This window comes from Microtus oregoni, unplaced genomic scaffold (assembly GCF_018167655.1).
Source record: "Microtus oregoni isolate MIOR12 unplaced genomic scaffold, Mior012 000007F_ref0000211, whole genome shotgun sequence".
NCBI lineage: Eukaryota > Metazoa > Chordata > Mammalia > Rodentia > Cricetidae > Microtus > Microtus oregoni.
The window spans coordinates 30,959,868-30,986,071 of record NW_024543066.1 but is presented as its reverse complement, the minus strand read 5'-3'; the positions used below and the strand labels follow the sequence as shown (position 1 = coordinate 30,986,071).

Here is a 26,204-nt window from a genome sequence, read left to right as displayed (position 1 = left end):
GATCAATTTGAATGTTCTTACATTATTTGTTTTTAAGTGGACAACCCCTCAAGTGTGGCCTGAACTATGTATGTACATTTTGTCTCAGGCAAGTAACCTGAATAATTTAGAATTGACTGGACTCAATAAATCATAATGTGCATTAGAGTTTTATGCAGAACATCTATCCAAGCAGGATATCTACTGACTTTGGGTAATTAGAAGCTAGCAAGGACTCAGAAAGACCAGAGACTATCATCCAAATCATCCTATAGTGGGTGTTAGGGCTGAATGCACATGGACCATATGATTCATGGAAAGAAATTAAGCACATGAAAAAAGCTGAGCTAATCTGAGGATGTGGGGTACCTAGTGCCAGGGTCTAAAGCTTCCAGGATGACCTGACCTGATAGTTGTGGGCATAGGTCTCCAATATCAGGCCTGGCTGTCCCTGCTGGGCCACATCAAATTCTCAGACCTGGAATACTTGGAGAGCAGACTGTTGAAATTCCTCTCCCAATATGTGCTGGTTTAGATGAAAACAACAAGCCTTCTTTTCGTTGCATCCTCACGGAAACTCTGACTCATTTTCTAACCAGCAGAAGGGTGTTGCTCTGGGATACACTGACTGTGATTCACTATGTTTTTTTCTCTGCTATGAAGCAAGACAACTTAGCCTGTAGAGGTTCCTAATAGCTTCAATCAGCAGAGTTTAGATGATGCTACAAGTCTCTTAGGGATAAGTTTGGGACCAAAGGCTCTGGTAAGAGTTAGCATAGTAAGTCGACCTCTGAGATGCTGCAAATGGGATGAAATGCAGGGAAAGAAGAGGATATTGAATTATTGGGGCTTTAGGGCATATGCTTGGTACTGCTTTCCAAGTCTTCATTTAAAAATGAAAAGTAAGGAAGTGAGTGACACTTACATGGCTAATTATAGTATATTTATTATTCACCTGTTGGCAGCATGGCAGAACAGCCAATTTGAAAAACTGTCAATAGTCAGTGTAGACAAAATAATTAAAAAAATCAAGACATGGAAACACTCTTTCTTAAGTAAGGCTACTTAGAGAATCTAAACCATCCAGGTAACCAGACAATATGTAGAGGGAGCTGCAAGGAGGGTAAGAACACATGTCAATCCTTGTTGCACTAGGGATTTAGGAAAGCATAAGTACATTCAAACAATGGGGGTCACACATTAAGCAAACTCCACTCTGATGTGGGATGTCTCTCTTTATGCTGTGAATATATTTTATTATCATTGGCTAAAAAAGAAGATTATTTGGCCAATAGTTAGGCAGAATAGAGACAGGAAGGAAATCCAAATAAAGTTACAGTGAGAAGAACAGCAGAGTCAGGGAGATGCCAGCAGTCACCAAAGGTGTAAGATGCCAGAGCATTACTGGTAAGCCACAGAGCACCTGGCAATGTGTAGATTAAGAGATGGGTTAATTTAAGATTTAAAAGCTAGTTAGTAATAAGCCTAAGCCATTTACCAAACAATTTGTAATTAATATTAAGCCTCAGAGTGGTTATTGGGAGGTGGCAGGCAGGAGAGAAACCTCCAGTTACACCACTCCTCTACCTAGAGAAAAAAATGATACCTGTAAACACAGCATAAGTCACATATATGATGTGACATTCTTGTGCCATCCTGTGCCAAAAGAGCCCAGCAGTCAAGAATAAGTGACTGCAGAATGCTCACCTCTAAATGTAATACAGACACTGCACTCTTTTCTCCCAAAGCTCAGGAATCAGTGCAGGAAGAGGATAGAGAGACTGTAAGAGCCTGAGACAGTAAATGACAATGACTCACTGTGCTCTTGATATCATAGGGCAGCTGCACACACGGACTCACAGCAGTTGTAACAGCATGCACAAGAGCTGTGCAGGCTCAATCCAGCCAAAAGCCTAGCTTGAAGACGAGGCTTGCGTATGTATTCCCAACTGTAACGAAGCTGTTATTGCCAACAGTTAGCTGCTGGGAGGAGGGTGCGTTTTCTCAAAGGGTGTAACCCCTGGTAAATCAACACTCACTCCAACAGAAAGCCACATTTCATGGACAGCACACACTCATCTTGATGGCTTAAAAAAGGAAAAGGATACAAAGTTGGATGGGTAGCGAAAGGAGTAGGGAATCTCGGGAGAGTTGGCGGATGAGAGATGAATATGATCAAAACACATTGTATGAAAACTGCCAAACAACTAATAAAAATACCTTCAAAAAATGAGTTCAGCATCTTGGCTCAGACAACATACTTCTGTGAACCATTAAAAGACCGGAAATACCTCTTCAGACGACATGCCATGAACAGCAGAAGTGAAAACTGCTCAGAATGTTCTGAGAAGACTCTGTTCTGGGTCACAGTTTTTCTCTGTGCATCCTTCTATTACTAGATTTAGGCATACCGGTTTGCTTATTCTTTTAGAATAGATTAATTCTCTGCTATGCCAGGGTTCACCTTATCTTTCTCTTTTGTGATCATAGATATTCCTCCCCAAAACATCTTTTCGACTTTTCTGCTTCTTCTCACTAGGTGGGGCGAGGTATGAGCCATACAAAATTATAATAATAATCAGTAGATCTAGTACCTAAAATTTGGCCTAGTCACAAACTGGCTACAAGTCAAAATTTATTTCTCTGGATTACACTGCTGTCCACATATTTAACCAAGTCCCTGCTCTGTGTACACAGTGAAGATGGCATTTGTCTTCTGATCTCTGCAGATCTGTTTCATCAGTGGGGAGTCTAAAGGTACCTAACTGTACGACCAAAGTAAATTTTAATCTTGACAACCCTCTTTTCAATAGTCTTGAACCTATCTTATAAAGAGTCTAGCTCTTTTAAACTCATTTAAACAAATTAGGAAAAGTCCAACAAATTCAAAAGCCAATACAAGCAGACCTTTGGGTCTTGTGGATACTCCTTTCTCTAACAATATCCTTTCCATCCTCAATTCTGCTACTTAACAATGGTCCCTTCTTGTCTGTAAATGTATTCTTAAATTCATGTATCAAACACTGACTCGAAAGGATCCCTTGACTACTCACCACAGAGTGAGGAGATTTCCCAACATCAAAGGGCTCCAATTTAACAGGAAGCTACCAGAGATTTTGATATCTCTGACTTCTGATCTCATGTCTTTCTTTTATATAAACAATAAAGACTGAAAATGTTAGAAAACTCATGTTCCTGAGTTAATCAGAACCTAAACAATGAAGGCTGCAAGCAAGGAAAGAAAACACCCAAGTTTGTAGCCACTGACGGGTCAGACACAGCCTGACTATTGCCTAATACTGTGAGTCACCATTAAGCAAGTCCCATTTTCCTACCCATAGAAAGAATGGGCCCTGTCACATGGTATAAATCATGTATACTGCATTCAACCACTCTAGCACGTAGCTTATGTCACACATTCACTAGGCCTAATTCCTCTTGAAACAATACTTCCCTTTAAAAATCTTTAAAAAGATGACATCTTGCTTTCTCTCACTGATCTGAATTTCTGTTTCAGATCTATCATCCAATGCCTGCAAGCTTAACAAAGCTGAAGGACCATTTGCCATACTTTATCAATTATCCCCTTTCTCTTTCTAAATCCCAAGAAAAGCAAAGGGAAGAATGGTCCCTCAATTTTGGACAGACATGGCAAGATGCTTGAGGACCAGCATTGTATGAAAATGTCTGGTTTTCTACCAGCCACTGTACAACTTGTCATAGGACAAGCTGCCTGGCATAGAGTTCTCAATAAAGCAGTGTTTAGAGGTTTTCATATTTTCCTGATCTGGGTTGAATTGTACTTTTTTCTTCTGATTTATATGTTGAAGTCCTAACACTTGATGATCATATGTGAGATTATCTAGAAATATTTCGATCAATGAGGGACTCGGGTTTAAAGAAAAATAGCATGGTTACTGTAGGTCTCTGGTATCCTTATAAAAAAAAGTAATAACACAGAGATACCAAGATACATGTGCAGAGAAAAAATAAGGAGCATTAAAAGATACTGATCGAAAGCAGACATTTACAAGCCAAAGAAATCCTTGAAGCCAAGTCTGTGGTCAACTCCTACCTTCAAATCTGAGATACATTTCTGGAGTATTTGTTCTGTTAGCCCTATCAAATAAATACAGCATCCAATAGTAATTAAAAAAAAACAGAAAACCAAATTTTGATAGTAAATGATAGTAAACACACAAATCTCAATATTACCTTAACTTTTAGCTAAAAAAAATGGGAGATTCTGAAAGAATAAAATTATGATGTTTTATTGTACTTTTAAAAATCACCCTAAATTATTATTTAGACACAAAAGGCAAAGAAATTGAGATAGCAAGATAGTTCAGAGAGTAAACACACTTGACACTAACACATGAAAGACCAACTTTGATCCATATGATTTACAGAGGAGAGAACCAATTCCTACAAATTTCCACTGACCTCCACAAACATCCTATAACACACACACACACACACACACACACACACACACACACACACCTTAAATAGGTGAATTATATCATGGATCATTATACTATGCAAAATAAGCCACATTTGGACAGACAGAATTCACGTTTTCTTTCACATATGAAATCTAGAATAGTTTTTTTTTTTAAGATAAAACTAACACAGGGCTATTTGGAAAAGAAAGGGGACAAGAGAGAGAGGAGAAAAGAAATGTAAATGAGAAGGTAAATGTTATATTTTGTATGCATGTATAAAAATTCACAATGAAATTCATTTATTTATAAAATTAATATAAATTAATAAAATTATTTCAATAATTTCCCGGCATCAATTAGCAGATAGATTGCAATGTGTAGGTTCACATTCATGTGCTGTCTTTCCTTTCCTACCTAACTGCTGTACTCTTTGCCCTTGGGAGTTTGTTCCTCCTCTCAGACAGGAGGGACAGTAGTTATTAGACTTGCAGGTCATGCAGGATAGATCCCTCTCTTGGGCTCACCTCTGGCCTTTTCTCCTATGGGTTTGTGTCATAATACCAGAAAGAAAAGGACCACAGCATCCCCCTAATATTGAAATTATCATATAAGAAGGTAGAAGTTTCAGGGCCCAATTGAGGCTCCTTAAGATTAAACTACTTCTTTCTGTTCAAATATATATAATCAACCTCAGATCTTGGGTAGGGATTTGACATTCTGATTGGCTCCAAGGACTAGAACATTCTGTTGTCTTGTCCTTTGCGGGTTAATGTTACTAATCACCGGGAGACTACTCCTTCGGAAGAAGATTTATCAGAAGACAAGGGAAGGCAATGGATGAAATAATTATCACCCCTAAAGAGATAATGTACTTATTCTCTTCAGAGATCCTCCCCTGTATATGATTGCTCATCAGTGCTCTCCATGTCCATGAAACAGAAGAGATAAAAAATTACAGAAAAATAAGGTAAACTTATAAAAAAAGAATAGTCTTTCTTTGCTAACCTTTGAAATGTATTATAAAAATTGTCCTCCTTTTCTGCCATTTTTGTACCAGCTGGCCCGGCACCCAGGCAGAAAGGGCCACCTGAGTGGAGACTAGTATAAAAGCAAAGAAAACCAGCCTACAAATCACAATCCCAGAGAACTTAGACAACAATGAGGACACTAAGAGAGACATACATAGATCTAATCTATATGGGAAGTAGAAAAAGACCAGATCTCCTGAGTAAACTGGGAGCATGGGGTCCTTGAGGGAGGGTTGAAGAGGAGGGGAGAGGCAGAGAGGGTAGCAGAAAAAAATACAGAGCTCGATAAAAATCAATAAAAGAAAATGTTTTGCCAAGTCCTCTTTCTCCATTTTGCATAGTTATCTGGCATAACCCATTCTTTCCATATGGTGCTCTAAGTTCCCAGATGTCCAGTGGTACTTGCTTCTTCCTTTGCCCATTTCCTATTCTCTTGCCAGGTTAGTATGTGAACAAGGATCAGAAAGGAACTCCAAAGGAAAAGATAGAGAAAGATCCTGGCCAATAATTCAAAGAATTTAGAGGAGATTGAAGAGCTCCAAACAAGAGAATCAACATTGCACAGACATCTATCCATTGCTTCTTAGAAAATGCTGAGGTTCTTACCAATTTTCAAAAAGAAGAAAGGCTTTCTGTGAGGCAATTAGTCCCTCCTATTCCTTTAAAGCATGAACAAGACTTCATCAAACCCATACTTGAATAAAACTCTCTCCTCTATGAGTCATCTAGTAAGAACCAAGGCCTGAGAACAATGAAAGATGTCTGATTTCATTTAAATCAGAACCTCTCCTTTAAATACATCTCCTTGATTAATAGATTATAAATTTCTTTAGAATATGATCTATATTTAATAAAGGCATTGAAAACCTGAGGTACGAGTCCCCTAGTTAATCTCAACAATTAAGAAGTAAATTTCTTCAGCACAAGTGACATGTCAAAGACTAGAGAAAGAACTGTGCTAAAGATAATATCAGCATGTCATAAAGATAATAAAGTGAATATTACTTTAAAATTGGATAGTTCATTAAATATTGCTGTAAATTGCATCTTAGGATGAGCCAAAGAGAAGAAAAAATGAGTTGGAAAATATCGAGTGTCACCAAGACTTGTTTTTTAGGACCTGAAGATTGTGAGGAAATTCGATGATCCTGGCATATTTGAGTTGCTGTTAGATCATGGTAGGTAGAGACTTTCAATAATTTCTTTCTTCATGGTATTTTATATAAGAATAGTCCCCAGAGGCTCATTTATTTGAGTTGGTAAAACTGATTGGGAAGGACTAGAAGGCATGGCTTTGTTGGAGGAGGTGTGGCCTGGGGCTGGACTTTGAGGTTTCCAAGGCCCACACCATCCCCAGTTAGCCCTTTTTGCCTTGTACTTGTGGATAAGATGTAAGCTCTCAGCTGCTATTCCAGCACCATGCCTTCCTGTCTGTGGCCATGATGGCCATGGACTCTAAACTCTGGGAACTGTGAGCCCCCATATTAACTGCTTTATTTTATAAGTTGCCTTGGTAAAGGTATTTTGTCATGACAATCGAAAAGTAAGTAAAAAAATGTCAAACTAATCAGTGGTGATGCACTCCTCAGTAGGCAAAGGCAAGAGGGTCTCTATGAGTTTAAGGCCAGCCTGTTCTACATAGTGAGTACAGGATTACCAAGGCTACACAGAGAAACCCGTCTGAGGGGAAAAATATGTACCAAATAGAAACTCGGATGAGATTTTCTTTCGTTCAAGATTTCTTTCTTCTGCTTTGTGATTCATTGTCCTTAAAACCCCTCCTTTTCTTTTCTCTGTCTCCCTTGTCTCCCCATGGGATGATCTGTCAGTTCAACACTCTTGTTTTCTTTATTAATTCATGTTACCTACTATGACAAACTATTTTTTTCTAAAAATAACAGTAATATTTAGGGATCTTGTTGATAGAGAATCAAATGTAAAGAGCAAATGTAATTTTTCTGACAGGAGAGGAGCTACACAAACAAAAATTAAACCTTGCCTTTGCCTATAAAACTACTGGATCAACAGATCCCAGTGTTAAGACTCCCTTAATAATCCCATACTGGGGCAAACAAGGGCTGAAGGTCTGGTGAATCCAGAGAAGGAATCTGTCTGCCAGAAAGATGCATCACACAACTCTGACATCTTATGCGGGATATTCTGGAGCCAAGACAGTGATGGGAGATTGATAAGCAAGACCACAGCTTGACCAGTTTTGCTTAACTATGTGTATATCTTGACCTGTAATGCCTCTTCCCTCCCTCTTCAATGTACTGTTCTTTCTACTTGGCATATGGCATTAGGCAGTTGTGACTTGCTGATTAGGTATTGACAGGCACTGGATTTTTACCATAAAAACTCTAATAACACAAAATCTTTTTTGCATTCACCCTCCTGCCCTCAGGGACTGTATTGTCCAGCATGTAGACCATTTCTTTTTTTATCATTTTCTTTTTTATTGATTTTTGTTGAGCTCTACATTTTTTGATGCTCCCCTCCCTGCCTCTCCCTTCCCCTTTAGCCCTCCCAAAGGTCCCCAAGCTCTCAATTCAGGAGATCTTTCTAACTAGCTTGGTCTAGACTTTCAATGTTCACACCACTGCTGTGCCTTTGATCACTCACTATGATTCTTTGTTGAGTGTTTCTGTACATGGCTTGTTTCTTGAAGTTTTTTCTCAATTCCTAATACTCCCGTGAATATTTTATTTACTACTGAGTTCAGATCTCTATGTGACTAGAATTTTTAAAATTTGGACATCCTGTACTTAAATATCTCAGATCCATGTGTACAATCTAGTGTCGGTCATATTTTTCCCACTGACATTGTAACCACCCTGAGAGCAAGCCTCACTCTTCAACTTTGTACTGCAAATTAAAATACTAACAATAAAAACAGTTTGGCGTACCCATTTTGTGGTCAATCATGCATCTAGCCTGATTGACTTTGAGTGTCACAACAATCCTAAAGGACGGAGACCATCTGAATTATTTATAACCTCTTGAAATGTTATGTCAATTTATTTACTTAATAAAATGGAGCTGTAATCTACAAATCAACAGTGTTATCATGGTTGATCACTGACATGTTTCTAGATGTGTACAATTTTGATTGTCTGAAGCACATGCTTCCATTTGGGGTCTAAAATAGGTATGCTCTCTTCAGTCTTTGTTTCACCTCTCATGCTGTGAACAAGTGCCCCTTGGATAGTTTATGTGATTCTATGTTACACACACACACACACACACACAGACAGAGAGAGAGAGAGAGAGAGAGAGAGAGAGAGAGAGAGAGAGTTTCACTGTTTAAATGGCCACAGCATGGTGTGATAAAGGGCTCCCCAGTGATCTGAAGAGCAAGGAGCATATAGTGTACTTTACAGAGGCAGGCCATGTGTTACATATACCAATATACATGTATCACTAATATGAATTAAACTGGGTGTCTTTCATCAGGAAGCCACAACAATCAATGTTAGTGTGATCAAATCATGAAAATGTTGTGACTAGATTCTCAAAGAAACCTAATCCCCATTTGGCTAGGGACCAGTGATTCAGTGTCAGTTCCGTGCTTGCTATTGTTACATATAATTCTAAGAATAATGAAAATCAACTATAGTCTTACACCTTAATATTGCATGTTATGGATGAAGAAATGATATAACAGAAACATAAGAAAGGGCCTTGGAATTCTGAGATTGATAATAGATGAAATCAAAGAAGAGTTTACACATACCTGTTCCAAGTATTCACTTTGTTAGACCTTTACTTCCGAGTAAGGGGGACTTGGGGACAAGCTCAGTCTTCTATAGATAGAATCAGACTTGGCGTAAAAGTTTCAATGGCAAAAAATTGTAATGAAGACATTTCTGCCTCTGAATTTGTTTGTGCCATTTTATTTTGTGAATGAGAAACATATTAATCTCCAAACATTAATATTGCCCTGATTCATTTTTTTTATTTTAACAAACATCTGAGTGTCTGCTATGCTTCAAGTGTTAAGTAAAGCTCCAGAGACATATTCATCCCCAATAAGATTAAAAGTAATACCTGAGGGCAGACATAACACTACAATGTCATGTGTGAGTGCTGCATAAAATGTGTTCACAAGGTTGCAAATGACCAAATGGTAAAAAATTCTTCTCATGGGTAGAAGTTGGTGAGAAGACCTTTGAGAAGAAATTATCCATGAGCCAAACCTTGAAGAATCTGTGTCATTTTGGCAAGGATCTACCACATAAAGGACTGACTGTATTCTGGGAGTTATGACCAAGAGTACAGACTTGGAGAAGAATAGACTTGAGAGAAAAAGGCTTCTGGAAGATGGTCTATCGACTCACAGAATAAAAGACTACTTTATCATCTTAGTCTAAAACATATAAGCATAAATTTTTCAATTTCAATGTCTCATTAATTAAAGAGGGATTTAAAGTGAAAAACAACAAAAAAAATTATAGAATAGTTACATTCCACAGCTCTTCTTTGTTAGAAAGATGCAAAGCAGTCATGGTCTAAAAGTTGGTATCATCTCACCCAAGAAAAAGCATAGTTTAAGAGTCATATCTAAAGATAAAAACAACATGATTTATGAGGAGCTTTATTTTTTCCACAAACCAGTTGATGAGGCCGGGTATGCCAGCCATACACCATATTAAATTCTCCTGTTGAAGAGCTGATGAGGTCTTGTTTGTAGTACTAATAATCACATAAAATATTTATTTGGTTATATTTTGATCCTTCTCTCTTGTGTTTCAAATTTCTGGCATTAAAACTGAAGAATAGATATTATATACATTTTGATGATAAACATCAATATGCAACAGTTGCCCATGAGACAGTGTTGAAAGGGGAAATGTACTTGCTTTAAGGTTAAATTTATTGCTTGTTAATTTTAATACAATTTGAATAGATGTAGCACACACTTGATGCACAGACATGCATACATGCATGCATGCAGAACACCCTTCCCCACACAGACAGCACACACACACTTCAAAAAGTACAGAGAGAAAATATCTTACTTATATTAAAAGCAGTAAGTTTCCTATGAACCGAAAGGCGAAGGCAACAACCATTATTTATATAGTTTATATATTTAATGGTAGGTTAATAGTCCTATGGATTTTTCATTAAATAAAAATTTCATTAAATTCTTACTATGGATTTTTCAGATCATAAACTATAATTATTAAAGAAGTAAACATAAAATCTAAGAACACAAGGTCCTCTTGGTATTTAGAAATTCAGATGAACACAAATTTCCTTAGAGATTTTAAGCCAAGATTAATCTGTCATGGGTGATTGTGATACTCTTTCGTCAACACATCAAACCCATTCAACAGATCTTCTTTGTTCCTGTCAGCATTGCTAGCCATTTCAAATGAAATATTCTGCATCTAACTATATTCAAAAGAATGGGACCTTTGTGTACAGTTTTACCTCATCTTCCTTTGAACTTTGGCTGTCATTTCCCAATTTTAGTGGGGAAGGCAAGGGATGAAATCAATCAAAAGACAATTCTTTGATTATTAGTTTGGCTGTAATTAAAACGAATTATTTGTTAAATTCCTTCTATAGTCAAGACCCTACACTAAAATTAACTTTAGGTCATGGGCTGAGGCTTTCCTAGGGTCCAACAATTTTTTTTTTCTCAAGAAGAGTCTCATTTGAGTGCAAAGACGGAATGGGACATAGGGGAGAAGATGCTGTGGATTTCTGAGAGGCACAGGACTCAGAATAATTTGTAAGGTCAAGACAGACTAAGGCAGTGTGGAAGCAGAGGAAACAATGTCACAGAATCAAGAACATGCAGCACATCTGGGAAGCAGTAACTGGCTAATGCGGCTAAGGTGACTAAGGTGCTGTGCCTGAATGGGAGCAGAGGTAATGAACATCATCCATAGCATACTAGACACCAAGGTAAAGGGCTGTCACTCAAGTAGCCTGGAAGTTCTGCTGACATATCAAGAGCTGTTCTAGGATAGCTAATAGGAGAACAGTGTGCCACATGGGTACAAATTAACCAAGATGTAAAGGAGAATAAAGGGAAGAGGCCACAGAAATAACTAGGTGGGGATGCTTAGAGGCTGGCTTAGCATACCAGTGTGGCTACTGACGAAAAGGAGACTGCAAGAGGTCTCATAAGGCAGATTCCACAACAAAGCAAGATGAAAGAAATCTAGATGATGCTGTTACTGACTAGGAAGTGGCATTTGTATAATGAAGAGCGGGAAATACATGATCACTTGTATTTCAGGGAAAAATCAGTTGACACTATATTAAACCTGGGGTCTCATACCATATCATCCAAAATGCTCAAGGAGATCTTATGCAGGGCAAGTAGAAGTTTACACAAAGTGCAGGAGATACTGAATACAATCATTAGCCCAAGTTTCCAATGAAATATGGGTATGTGCAGATGACTTTACATTAGATTACTAAAAGCAGAATGAAAGAGGCGTAAGATTTTCTGAATGATTCGAGGAACCAAAATTAATTTCTGATATAACTGAGGTGATTGCTAATCTGGCATTTGAAGTGGCGTATGATTTTTGAACTGCGATTGGGAGAGCCTGAGGAGAATTCTAGCAGAGGATGGAGGGTTTGGCAGGTAGTAGTAAACCAGAGAGGCACAGCTTGTGAGGGAAGGAGGAAGACACCAAAGTGCCTAGCACTCTGCATCACTGCTGAGCAGTGAACAGAGGTATGAGCCATGAAGGATCCTGTTTCACACTACACCAAATGACCCAGGAAAATCACTTTATGTGAGTAGTCAAATCTACTAATTTCATGCCCAGACAACTGGTCAAATTAAGTGTTGGATGATTGAAGTCTATAACAAGTAGCTCAATAAAAATGTGTTTCCGGTATTATCTGTTGGCACACACCTTTCATCCTAGCACTTGAGAGGCAGAGGCACACAGACATCTGAAATCAAGGTTCACCTGGTCGCCTGGTTCACACAGTATTTTCCTGGCCAAGCAGGGCTACACAGTCAGACCTTGTCTCAAAAAATCAAAAAAATAAAAAAGGAAGGAAGGATATAAAAACATGTTTCTAATGCAAATCATCAGTCTTACGTTTTTTGAACTTTAGCACTAAAAACCTCCAAGCCTTGCATTTTTGTCAAATTAGAGACTTTAATGTTGTGTTATGCATGGTGGTTTTTCTATAAGTATATGTCTTATGTTTTTTCTTTTATGAATATATTTTATTGTATATTATATCAAGGACTTCAAATACTAGCTTTTTATGACAGTGCTAATAAAAATTTTCAGAAGAGTAGGGTTAAATATGTATGTTGCTTACTTAATTTATTAAAAGATTAGACTATTTCTACAAGAAAAGTAATATCTTCAAGATGCTCAAATGATTTTAATTTTCTATCCAACATCTTTTCTATTATTGCCATTAAGATGTCAGACACTCCTGGTCTGGTATGGAATGCAGTGTGCATCATTCCTACACACATCAGCTTTCATTTGTCTATGGGATCTTCCTAGAAATATTCACGCCTGGATACAGATCAGAGCATTGGTGTCATTAATGATTGATTCCGTTGACAGTTCAGTGTTTTTCTTGATAGCAGAGTTGCATTTTGCTGGAAATGCAAAAATCAACTGAGCAGGAGTACATTTTAGTCTACAGCAGAAAAGGACTTAATCTAAACGTACACAATGACCTTACATTACCTATGCTGTTTCACTGGGCTTTGTTTTAACGGCAAGGCAACACTCAAGTGGGTTAGTACTTAGCAATATTATGGAGGTAAATGATGTTGCTCTAAGGTCTTCCATGACAAGGTCAAAAGGCTTCATAGAGCTACTGAGTTTCTTATTTTTCCATTTCAAATGATCCTCTATGTGCCTTACACTATCAGGCAAGAGTTCTCAATGTTAAATATGCTCTCCCTGTTTCAAATAAGAAGTCCTCATACAGATGTTACACTATGCCTTCTTTGCATGCTATACTTAATATGCTTTCATTATACCTAATGTACTTTTAATAGTCTCCTATGGCAAGATGGTGATATTAAATGTGGGAATAAAATATCCATGATACCACCTTGAATTTGCGATAATGCTTTTCATCCGCAGGCTCAAAGCACTTCACACATACGCTCATTTGGTCTTTCCTTGAGCTTTAATGTGAGCATTTTAATGGCGAGGATACTGAAGTGTAGCGTTTCTATGGGAATTGAGGTCACGGCCAGAGTCCACATTACACACAGTCAAGGTGTTTTGAAGAAGCAATGAACTTTCCTTCCTTCCAGCTACCTCCAAGGTGAGTATACTGGCGTCTGGGGGAGAGGAAACATTACACCGATCTTGTCTCTCAGGCTCTATCTCTCTTACCTGGACACCATCTGATGCAGGGATGTAACTTGCCCTTTTAAATGTATCTGTCACGTTTCTGAGGATTTCCACAGATACTAGAAGATCACCTGCATAGAAATTCTTCCTCTGCGTCAAATCCAACAGTGTCTTGGTGACCTGGGACATTCCATCACCTGCCAGCATCCGCTGCCCCTTTGCAAGGTGCTCTTTAATCTGTTAAGATCGAAAGAACAGAAAACACATCAGAATCTTCATGACTATTTCTCTGCATATCAGTTAACTTTAAAATAAGCGTGATACTTAGAAGGATTTAGGAACAGGAAATTCTATCCTACATGTCTAGGCCATTCAGGCTCTGGGTCCCAGCATTCTAGGCAGCATCATAGGTTGGGATCATTCTCGATGAATGGGTCTCAGGCTGGATCTTTTTATTAAGACCAAGTCTCACTATATGAGCAAGCAAAGGCTGTCATTTATGACCCCCTTGTCTCTAGCTGCCAAGAGCTGTGATTCTAGGTATGAGTCAAAATCCCTTGCTTTGGTCCTTTGATTTCTCTAGTTTGTATTGAAGGAGGAAACATGTTGTTTTGAGTATACTATAAAGAGGCCACCACCCTGCAATAAAGGTAAACTATATTAGCTGGCCACTGCCAGAATCTCGGTCACCCTTATGCCAGCACGTCCCATAGTCCGGACAGACAATAGGTCAAAAGTTATGTGGTTGGGTTGGTGTCATAATTCCTCCACTGGTAGTCTTGCCTGGACACAGGAAGTGGCCATGGATCAGGCTATGTATTCATTTTGCTAGGCATCTTAGCTGGTATTATCATTGTAGATCCCTGGGTGTTTCCTTTGTACCATGATTCTACCTGACCTTGAAATGGTCCCTTGAAAGGGTGTCCCTTTCCAGTGGGTTCTTTTAGTTCTCTCTCCCACACTACCCCTATCTGGTCCTTCATGTTCCCATTCCCATCTACCTCCAGTTCACCTAAGAAATCTCTTCTATTCCTCCTTCCCAGGGAGATCTGAGTGTTCCCCTTGCTGCTCCCTAGCTTCTCTGAGGCTATGGATTATAGCATGGTTATTCTTTACTTTACAGCTAATAGAAACTGTGATCAGAATGTAAAATAAATAAATAAGTTAATTAATTAAAAAACCAGTATATTTCATATAACCCACAGTGTAATAGATTAACTGTACAGTATGCAAAAGCTAATGTGAACATTGTGTATCTCCTCAGAACTGACAATCTTGAAGACTAGAATGTGTAATAAATTGAGAAAATGTAGTTTAAGTATAAAAATAAAAAAAACTTTTACATGTAACAAGTCTGGGAAGTTATTTAGAGGGATGAGATCAGAAATGATAAATTATAAGTCAAGTGCTGGTGATGCAGTCTTTTAATCCCAATAGAGGGAGGTGGATCTCTGTGAGTTTGAGTCCTGCCTAGTCTACAAAACTAGTTCCAGGACAGCCAGAGCTATACAGAGAAGCCATATCTCAAAAGTACAGAGGGAGTGAGGGAGGGAAGGAGGGAAGAGAAATTATAAAAACTTCATAATTGTTTTCTAAGTCAATTTTGGTTATTTGCCTTACCATCATAGAAGGAGCTGGAGTAGTATCTTACTGGCAGAGTACTTCTCTAGAATGTCAGGTTCGAGATTTGATCCCAAGCACATCACATTACTCCAGATAAAAGGGAAACAAGGAAAATCACATGCCTAAAATCCTACCAAATATGACGTTGAGGCAGGATTGTAAAGGCTAGCATGGGTTACATGCTGAGTTCCAGGCAAGCCCAGGTTATGTAATGACCACACTTAAACTCAAGAAGAGAGACTTGTCACAGTCTTAACATCTCAGTTTAGGAAAAATCTGTAAATATCAAGGCTTATTATAACATAATAGAAAGTTAGACAACTTTAGGGTTTTTATATAAAGAAAATGATAACCAAATAAAAATAAAAAAGATAAGATGAAATCCTCTCAATAAGGTTTTTCCAAGATATATAATTTCAATTAGTGTGATGGTCAAGACTTGACTGTCAGTTTTCATGTGTTGCTAATCTTACAGTACAAGAAGAGAGAAACTGTAGGAATTACAAGGTATGAAACGGAGAGAGAATAAATACCTAAGGAAGGCTAAACTTGACCATCACCATGCCTAACCTGTAATTAAAGTGATTTTAAAATGACAAAATAATCAAGAAAGCATGCACCAGAGAAATATTCAAGAAAGAATATTAAATTTTAATAGTTATGATTATTCCTTTTTAGTTAAGAAATATGTCATCTGGATCTGAGTAACATCATCGAGGATGCTTTTTTTAAAGTTCCATCCATTTATATGCAAATTTTAAGATGTCATTGTCTTTTTTTAACTTCTGAGTAGTACTCCATTGTGTGAATGTACCACATTTTTTTATCCATTCTTCAGTTGAGGGGCATCTAGGATGTTTCCAGGTTTGGGCTATTATGGATAATGCTGCTTTGAACAGAGTTGGGCAAATGTCATTGTGGTATGAGTATGTATCTTTTGGGTATACGCCCAAGAGTGGTATTGCTAGGTCCTGAAGTAGATTGATTCCCAATTTTCTAAGAAACCACCATACTGATTTCCAAAGTGGCTGTATAGTTTGCATTTCTACCAGCAATGGAGGAGTGTTCCCCTTACTCTACATCCTCTCCAGCATAAGCTATCATAGGTGTTTTTGATCTTAGTCATTCTGACAGATATAAGATCATATCTCAGAGTTGTTTTGATTTGCATTTCCCTGATGCTAAGGATTTCGAGCAATTCCTTAAGTGTCTTTTGGCCATTGAGATTCTTCTGTTGAGAATTATTTGTTTAGTTCTGTACCCCATTTTTTGATTGTATTATTTGGTAATTTGATGTCACTTATAAGTGGATATTAGATGTAAAACAAAGGATATCCAGCCTACAGTCCAAGATCCCAGAGAAGCTAGGAAACAAGGAGAACCCTAAGAGAGAAATACATGGATCCCCTTGGAATGGGGAAACAGACAAGACCTCCTGAGAAAATTAGGAGGGGCATGGAGAGGGAAGGTGGAAAGGGGAAGGGAAGGAGAGAAAAGAAGAGAACATGAGGGAATGGGATACTCAAGAAGGGGGAAGGACAGTGAGTGAGAGAAAGAATAGAGATATCTTGATTGAGGGAGCCATTAAAGGGCTATCGAAAACCATAGAGAAACCACTAGAGAAAATCCCAGGAATTTTCAAGGATGACCCGAGCTAAGACTGTAAGCAACAGTGGATAGGACACCTAAATTGGCCTTGCCCTCTAATCAGACTGATGACTCCTTAATTGTCATCATAGAACCTTCAACCAGAATCAGATGGAAGCAGATACAGAGATCTACAGCGAAGCACTGGGCCGAGCTATATGAGACCTGTCCAAGAGTGGGAGGAGAGATAATATGAGCAAAGTGGTCAAGACCATGATGGGGATACTCACAGAAACAGCTGACCTGAGCTAGTGAGAGCTCACTGACTCTGGACTGAAAGCAGACAAACCTGCATATAACCAAATTAGGCACATTGAATGTGGGGGACAGTTGTGAGGTTTGGACAGTTTGTGGCACCACTGGGTGGATTTATTCCTAGTGCTTGGACTAGTATCTAGAAGCACATTCTCTTTGGAGGAATACCTTGCTCAGCCTAGATATGAGGGGGAAGGTAGGGCCTTAGTCTTGCCTCAAAGAGAAGTGTCAAACTTTGTTGACTTCCCATGGGAAGCCTTACTCTTTCTGAGGAGTAGAAGGAGAGGTGGGGTGGGGGGATGGTGGAGGAAGCAGTAGGAGAGGAGGGAGTATGAATGGGAAAAGCTATGTAAAATGAGAAAAGACTGTATTAAAAAATCTTAATATAAAAAGAAATATGCCATCAGTTCCTTTAAGTATGGCTATCAAAGTGCATTTGATATTTCCTAAAAGCACAATTTTTGTATAGTTATATTTTAAAAGGTGTTATTTTTACTAAATCCTGCATTTTTGAAAATTGTAAATTAATTTCACTCATTCAGTATGCAGTGTGTGTGTGTGTGTGTGTGTATGAGAGAGAGAGAGAGAGAGAGAGAGAGAGAGAGAGAGAGAGAGAACTTAGCCATCATATAGACACTGTGCCTCAGACTAAGAGCTCATCACCAGGATACCACAATGACACACTGCCAGACTGAACTAATGCTCTTCTCCTGAACTACTGAGGACTTTTTACAATTTCCTGTTTTGGTCACATGTTCCATGACTTCCTGTTACTGTGCTATAGTATTTTCTCTCTTTCTTCCTTTATCTCTTACGAGACACTCAGATTTATTCCTTATCATTCTAAATAGACAAACCATAAGGGATTTCATCTTTGTGCTTGCTCTCATCCTGTCTATTTACCATTCTTACCACATTGACTATTCATCACGGTTGGCCATCTTCCTGTCCCAATAATCTTACCGTACAGTACAGCAGAGATCCATCAGAGCGTATTCCGCTGTCATGCACTAACTATACCTCTGCAGTGGAATGCAGGAAAAAGAACTTCAAAGCCAAGATGGCCCAGGCTCTGAAATGCATATCTTGTCACTGCTAGGAGGATTGGTTTCCTACCTCTCATATAATATGTGAAGAAAAAAAAACTGTGCAGTAAAGTGCTTTAAAAATCATTTGGTTCATTCAAATGAACTGACATAAACCCGAGATAATCCGCAGCAGAAACTATATAAATAAGGCCCTTTCTATCCCATGAACTGAGCTCCTCATGGGAGAACTCAAGGCTTGCAGCATCTTTACCCTTGTGTTCTGTGGTCTAGTCACACACCTTTTCCTTTCTCTCAAGGAGAGATAATTACATCCTTGGTGTGGTACCTTCCCATTTGCTTCTCCTTCTGTCTGAACTACTATGCCTTTTTGGTCACCTTCTCAGAAAGCTCTATCAAAAATGGCTTCCTTATCCTTCTCAATCACCTTATCCCAGTCCAATATACTCAACTTTACCTGCCAGATTTTGTTCATTTGGTTTATGTTATAATGTTGTCATTGACATTATAATCATTGACTTCAAATATCGAATGGGTGAATTAAAGGATGAATGAGTGAGTCACCATCTATGCTCTCATCATTGTTAGAGCATTGGAGTAAACATAAGTGTTGTCCCATCTTACTTGTAGACATCGTCAACAGCTAAAACTTGAATCGGTAGCTTGAGACAAACCAGAAATACGCAACAAAGAATTCTCTTGACTTCCAGAGATACTACAATAGCTAGGCAGAAAATGTATGGCTCAGTAGAGGTGGTTTAGAGAGTTCTGGAAGGAAGTAAATGGAATGTAGCCTGGAAATGCCATGAGGTCAGTTTTGTACTGACGTGTGCAATTCAGAGTCAGAGGACTTAGATTTCTCTTCTCCTGGAGCAGAAACAGCAGTAGTTACCACTCTGAATGAGCTCCGACTGCTTTAATCTAGTACTTCACAGTCTATGCCTGTGTCTGAGATAGACATTATTTTACAGATCTATGGGTGTTTCCCTTCACAGAATTAACTAGAATCTTTAAGAAGAAAACATTCAGGCATGATTTATGTTTGCAGTAGTTTCAGTTATGGGATGCACTTGATAGACTATCTAATCAGAACAAGGAAAGTAAGCTTTTCAATCAGTCTGTATCAGCAACACATCTAGCCTGAATTAGTATTAAATTGGCATCATTGCCACCTGACAGGTACTTAGTAGGCTTATGTCGAATGAGCTGTGCTCAGTCCAGTTCTTAGCAAACAGTTGCTCAGATCTTTCTAGCTCTCACAACTGGCAGTAATCAGCATCCTCCCGGACATGGTTGCTAAAAAGTACCCAGGGCAATTACCTTGTGATAAGTTTATGCTGGTGAAGACTATGCACAGCATTGACAGAGAACATAAAGAGTATTCCGAGAAAGCACATTTAATAGCTTGTACTTCACCAGGATTCACGTTTCAGTTCCTCTTTTCTCTCTGATTGGATAATGTATACTGGTCCAGAACTTTATGTCTTTTAACATCCAGTTCAGCAATAGTTTCTTCATCTGTTACCCATTTGGACTTGGTATAAAATAAGATGGTTCCTACCTCATGGTGATATTTTGAGAGGTACTGGAAGTTTAGGGAGGTAGGGTTCAAGGGAATGTGGTTTTAGAAATGTCCGTGGGGATGTGTTTGGGGAATTTATTTTTGCTGGCGCATTCCTGTCTGTATGTCTTGACTTTCTATTACTCCAGTGTGAGAAGATTTGCTGCATCACATGTTCCCTCTCAGAATCAGGATGTCCATCTCTCAGTAATAGTAGCACCAGACAACCATGGTGAGAAATGTGAGCCAAGAGCATCTTCCTTCTTGGTGATGCCTCTTCAGGCATTTGCCACAGCACCAAGAAGCTCGATTACATAATAATAAATGTTATGCTTAATCTTTAACATTCTCTTCCACTATTTAACCATATTCTATTCCTCCTCTCTTCTCTTATTTCAGACAAATAGCTTTTCTGTCATATATGCATCTTAAACTCTCCTGATTCCTACATGTGCTGGTTTTCCATTCATAGGATTTAGCTAATACAATGAATAATTATTGTAAACATGGGGAATGTTCTCATCCTTCAGGGCCCCAAACCATGGTTTGTAAAGTATCTTGTAGACCTGTTGCAGATGTATATCTCTATCTATCTATCTATCTATCTATCTATCTATCTATCTATCTATCTCTAGCAGAGAAGTCCTTGGGCAGTTCGATGGTCTTGGTTCAACTCATGCTGACTACCATGTGATTTCTATTGGCCCTTCGTTCGGGCTAGGAATTTCAGTTTCCAGAGTTATTTCTTTTCTCCCTCCCCCACAGTTCGCAGAAATGCCCTAGGTCTTGAGTTCACATAGTTTTTCTTATCTAGAAAGCCAGAGTAGCAACAGGGTGTCTGATTGTTGCCGGAGCCCTGGTAGGGCCCCTCTTCTTCTGTGAAGGTGGTCCTGAAAGCATTCCCATGAGGGACTTTGAATCTTAGCCTCCAGCAAGTGCTCTGGGCTCACGTATAACCTGATACTCCCAAAACTAAACTCTGTAACTTGGCCTTGTTTTTTTTCTCCCTTCCTTCACTTTTTTGTACAGATTCTCTCTTTTTTAGCTCATCTATACTTCAGTTTGTGAAAATAAATTTTTGTCATTCATTTTTTTTCCTTCCTTCACTTTTTTTGTACAGATTCTCTCTTTTTAGTTCAGCTATACTTCAGTTTGTGAAAATAAATTTCTGTCATTCAGTATGATCGCTGAAGTTTGCCTTTGCCTAACCTATGATTATATATTTCTGTTACTCTTCTAATGACATCTTACCCAAACTATTTATGACTTCCAAAGGAATAACATGGATCTTGTGTTAGCCTCCTGATTCGCTGTCTTCCCTAGTTTTACATGCTGCTGACAATTCCTCTGGTTAAATCATTACATTTCTTTTCTGCTTCACGAACTCTATTCAGATAAGTGTAATCATGACATGATCTCTACTTTCATGCCTCCTGGAGGTAATCTTGTTCTATCTTACATCATTGTCATATTACTGCATTATCTTTCCACTAGACTCTGAACTCCTGAAGGGCTTGTAGTTCACAGTCATCTCTGAGGCCCCAGTAATCTCTTTCATGTCGTCTGTCACACAGTGGTATCTCTTGTTCCATGTGCCTGCTAAACTGAAGTGAAACTAAAGAAAGATTTCCTTTTATTTCCTTTTTGTGTGTGCAATAAAGTAAAAGTGGCAGTTTGATGATTATTCAATATAAAAATATGAACTATTGGAAAACATTTGCATGACAGAATTGCCTTTTAGAATAAGTCTTCCCAAGAGAAGAACAAAATAATTGGTTATCTGATATGAAATGATCTGAAAACTTATACATTTAAGTAACAGTGCAGAGAATTAGAAGTTTGTATTTATATATTTTGGAATATATATATATATATATATAATATTTGTATTTGTGTGTATATAAGAAAATACAATTAATTTAAAAAGATGTCATGACTTTGAAAAAGAGCAAGGAGAGGTATATGGGAGGATCTGGAAGAATGAAACAGAAGGGGGAAATGGTGCAATTTTATTACAAATTCAAAAGATAAAAATAAGATTAATAATTTAAAGGCATAAAATTGATGTGATTTAGAATTGAAAACTTTGGAATTCGGAATTCAGATTTTAAAAATTTTAAATGTCTACACTTACAGTTCTTTCCTTTCACTCTTTTAAAAATAAATATAAGAAAAATAATATACAATTTACAAAGTAGTTCTATATGGCCAGTACAGGACTAGAAATGTTTCAGGAGAAATCTGAGTTTTAGCATGAATCTTATAGATGTCACAGACATCCGCAATTCTTTATGTAGAAATAAGGCTCCAGTCAGATTAGCTGTGAACCAGGACTTCAGAGCTCCTTAGCAGCGATTGTCCCAAGATTTGTTTTAAAGCAGTCTGAGTCAAGCCTGTCTCTTAGATATTATCATGGTTAGTTCAAATCTTAGAACTCATTTTCACTAAACATTACCAAAAAGTTTAATTATTTAAATATCAATCCCAGTTCCTTGCATCTTAAAAGGATATTAAATCTTTTCTTCCTCCTGAATAACAACTTAAGAAATATAGAACTTTAAGAAATTTACTACATTTTGAGGTATTTCTAATTATTTGAACAGTAACAATTTTGGACTATAATGTGTAAATGATCCTATAACTGCCAAGACCTACAAGAATATTCTTATGTAATTTTATTCAAATAAAGTAATGAGGGAAAAAATACATGATTTCCCCTGGGAAATAATTATTTATTTTTCTAATTTAGGTGTCAGAAATGTTTTTATGATTTTAGTATTTCATTTCAAATGATAATATCAGTAATCACTCCTGTTGACATTGCAACACTGAGAGATATTTCCTTCAAAGGACAAGCAGAAAGGTTGCTGTGACACTTATATATCATATTGCAAGATTAAGAGTAAAAGAAACAGGATGGTATATGAAATTTTTGGAGTGTTTGATAGTACTGAATAAAGTATCTTTGGTCTTTATAAGGGAGCATTAATGCAGGCTGGTCATGGTTTATAGAGTGGGCATATTACTGCACTAAATTTATTCTTTCCATTTTATACCACCCACTGCCAGCCACAGTTACCTCCATTGTCTCAATTCTTTAAAAAGGTCTATTATAGCTTCTCTTTGCAAATGATACACTTGATACAGCATATATTTATATATTATTTCACCAGTAACTCCTACAGTCCATCGGTAAGTTATATTAAAGATTCTTACTGCTCTGAATGGCTTCATTTAAAAATATAATTATACATGAGACTCCTTCACATTAAACAATAATCTAAATATATCTTTTAATTCATTTAATGATTACATCATATTTTTATGATCAAAGTCATTCACTTGGTACTGCTGTTAAGTTATTTATATGTCTACTTGACATCTCAGAATATGATATCCTAAGTTATGGTGTCTAAATGCTGTAGAGTTAGGACAAACATTTTAAAAATACAGAAGTTGGTCAGTTATGTGGATGAGTGGGTAAAGCTTCTTGCTCCCAAACCCAATGTCATGAAGGAGATAGTAGAGATTTACATCGTAGAGAGAATGGACTTCTCCATGTTATTCTCTCTTCTCTTCATGTGCTCTCTAATATTTGTGTACATGCACGCGTGCGCGCGCACACACACATACACATATACAATTAAGTCTTTTTTTTAAGTACAGAATCATCATTTTCTTCATGTTTTCCAGTACTTCAAACCAATGCCCAGTAAGAGAACTTTGAGTAGCCACTGTCTTCACCTGAAGACAGTTGACAGATGGGAGGTTGGGAGGAAATCTGGATTACTGAGTGAGAAAGCAGTGAAAGTCACAGATATGCTTCCTTTATGCTCAGATCCAACAGGATAGCCACACACATGCTGCCCCTTCAAAGCCTCTAAGTGAAATAATGGAAAAATGTGCATTAAGCAGACTCTGTGATAGCATGATGTGTCTGTTAAAGATCCATGTTTAAAGGTCTGGTTCATAGCACACAGCACCACTGGGTGCCTGAGAAAACATTAGGAAGAAGAATATAGGTGCAGGAGAGCTAGATCATTGGTCTCATGCATGGGTTTGAAGGTTTGTTATGAGACTGTATATTGCCACTATAGGGAAATCCACCCTTTACATTCTCCCACAAAATGTACTATCTTGCCATAGGCCAGAAATTAAATAATCAAACAACTACTGATGATAACTGTAAGTTAAAGAGAACCTTTGCTTCTTTTAAGCTGGCTACCAAAGCTCTCTTAGCACAGAAGGCAGCACTGTAGTGTCATAAATTGGCTAGCCCTGTTCTTTTCTATCTAATGCACAATATTACTAAAGCATGAAAAAAGCCCAACCAAGATCAATCCCTAATTGGAATGAGAACACACAGTCCTTGAATGTATTTGAATAAGCAAGGAAAGAGTATGAGGTATCCTGTAAAGGATCATGTTGTAGAGCTTAGTCCAGAACAGATGGATATAATATTTAAGAGGTAACTAGATTATGGGACTCTTCTCTTTCCAATGGACTCCCCAGTCAGTAGAGCATCAGACTCTTTCTATCTCAGGGACATGGGTTTATGCCCCACAGTGGGTGTCATTATGTAAGCAGAAACTTCTCTTTTGTTCCCCATTGCCCAGACCCAAATAATCACACAGAAACTATATTAATTACAATACTCTTTGGCCAGTTTTCTCATGCTTCTTATTAACTAACTCTTACATCTTAAATTAACCCATTTCTATTGATCTATGTATTGCCATGAGGCTGTGTCTTTACCTCATTTTTTATATATCTTGTTTCTTCAGCAGTTGCCTGATGTCTTTCTCATTTGGCAGCTAAATGGTGTCATCTACCTACTCTCTCTATATCCATGTTCAGATTTCCTGCCTGACTTTACTCTGCTAAGCCATTGGCTGAAACAGCTTTATTCATCAACCAATAGAACAACACATATACAGAAGGACATCCCAAATCAGTGACAGATTCAGAATTCAATAATAATTTTGGGACTTGGTAAAGATGTAACCAGGGTGGGAGAAGCAGTTCAGTGGGATCATGTTTTGAAAGGTATTTGAGCTTTAGGCTTTTCTCCTGTCCCATTCTCTGCTTCTGCATTTCTAGAAGGTAAACAAGTCTACTTCACATTGCCTCTGTTATGATGTCCAGCCTAATGAATAGTCCTATCAAAGAGAGTAGCCATACACGGAATGAAACTATTGAAATTGTGAGCCCCCAAAAATATTTTGTCTTATTATTAATTCCTTTTTTGTCAAGAATCTATCACAGTGATAAAAAGCTAGCTATTCTATACGTACCACTTGCTGGATACTGCAGCAAGACAACTGGTTCCAACCCTTATCAGGAGAACTGGCCCCTGCACTCAGGCTAGATTGTCCCATCCCTCACCATAGGCAAGGGAGAACTAACTGATGGCATTGGCATGGGAGTGCTGGCTCTGCCACCTCTCCCTAGGTGGGTGATCCAAGTAGCCCAGATTGATCAGCTCAGCTACCACCCATGCCAACAGCTGGGCCTTGGGTTTCTCCATCCTAACATCTATGCCATCTAAGACCTGCTAGGGCTCATGAAGGGACTGGTCATACAATACCAATAGGACCTCCATGATTTGTGTTGGCCATCTGATCTCCCAGAGGAGTTCTGGTGAAGATCCAGTGATGATGGCGTGCCAGAGACCAGGGGCCTTGATCCAGACCAGTGACTTATTTCAATGAACATTTGCTAATAAAGCTGACTGAACTAAAGGGTATAGTATGTGACACACCACTCCCAGTGCCACCAGAAGGAAGGAAGAAATGTTGGAGAGGCAGGAAAGAAGAAGCGAATTTTTTTCTTTCTTAGTTTTGTTTGTTTGCTTCCTTTGTGTTGATTTGGTTTGATTTTTCTGAAATTTTCTTATGGGGGATGCTGTAGGGGTTAGGGGAGGATATGGTAAGCAGAATTGGTGGGCATGATGTGAAATTCCCAAAGATTCAAGAAAGAAGTTATCTTTAAAACAAAGATAGCTATTACAGGAATAGAAGGCTTTCTGTTGAATAGAAAGAGCATGGTCTGAAGACACGGCACATCCATTGATGAAATTCCTGACTCTCCATAAACATTGTTAGATATGCAAAGAGATTGGAAGATTTGACTAGTAACAAAAGAAAAAGGAAGAGGGGGCGGGAAAGACAGGCACAAATTATTCAGATATTAAAACTAGATGGTAGAAAATCTAAATTAGGTATGATTAAAATGCTAAAGAAAATAGATGAGGAAATAGACAAAAACAAAAATAGTTTGCCTATTTTATAATGGAGAATTCCAAAGGAATT

General features: G+C 38.0%; 1 protein-coding gene across 2 annotated transcripts in view; it reads right to left on the bottom strand.

The window, feature by feature from the left end:
* The window catches only part of Adgrb3 (adhesion G protein-coupled receptor B3), a 729,546-nt gene that overhangs the window by 389,125 nt on the left and 314,217 nt on the right, over positions 1-26,204 (bottom strand). For both annotated transcript variants that reach the window (XM_041655382.1, XM_041655381.1), the window contains exon 10: positions 13,804-13,998. In XM_041655382.1, coding sequence (XP_041511316.1) covers positions 13,804-13,998 — 195 coding nt within the window. The remainder of the gene's footprint in view (positions 1-13,803; positions 13,999-26,204) is intronic.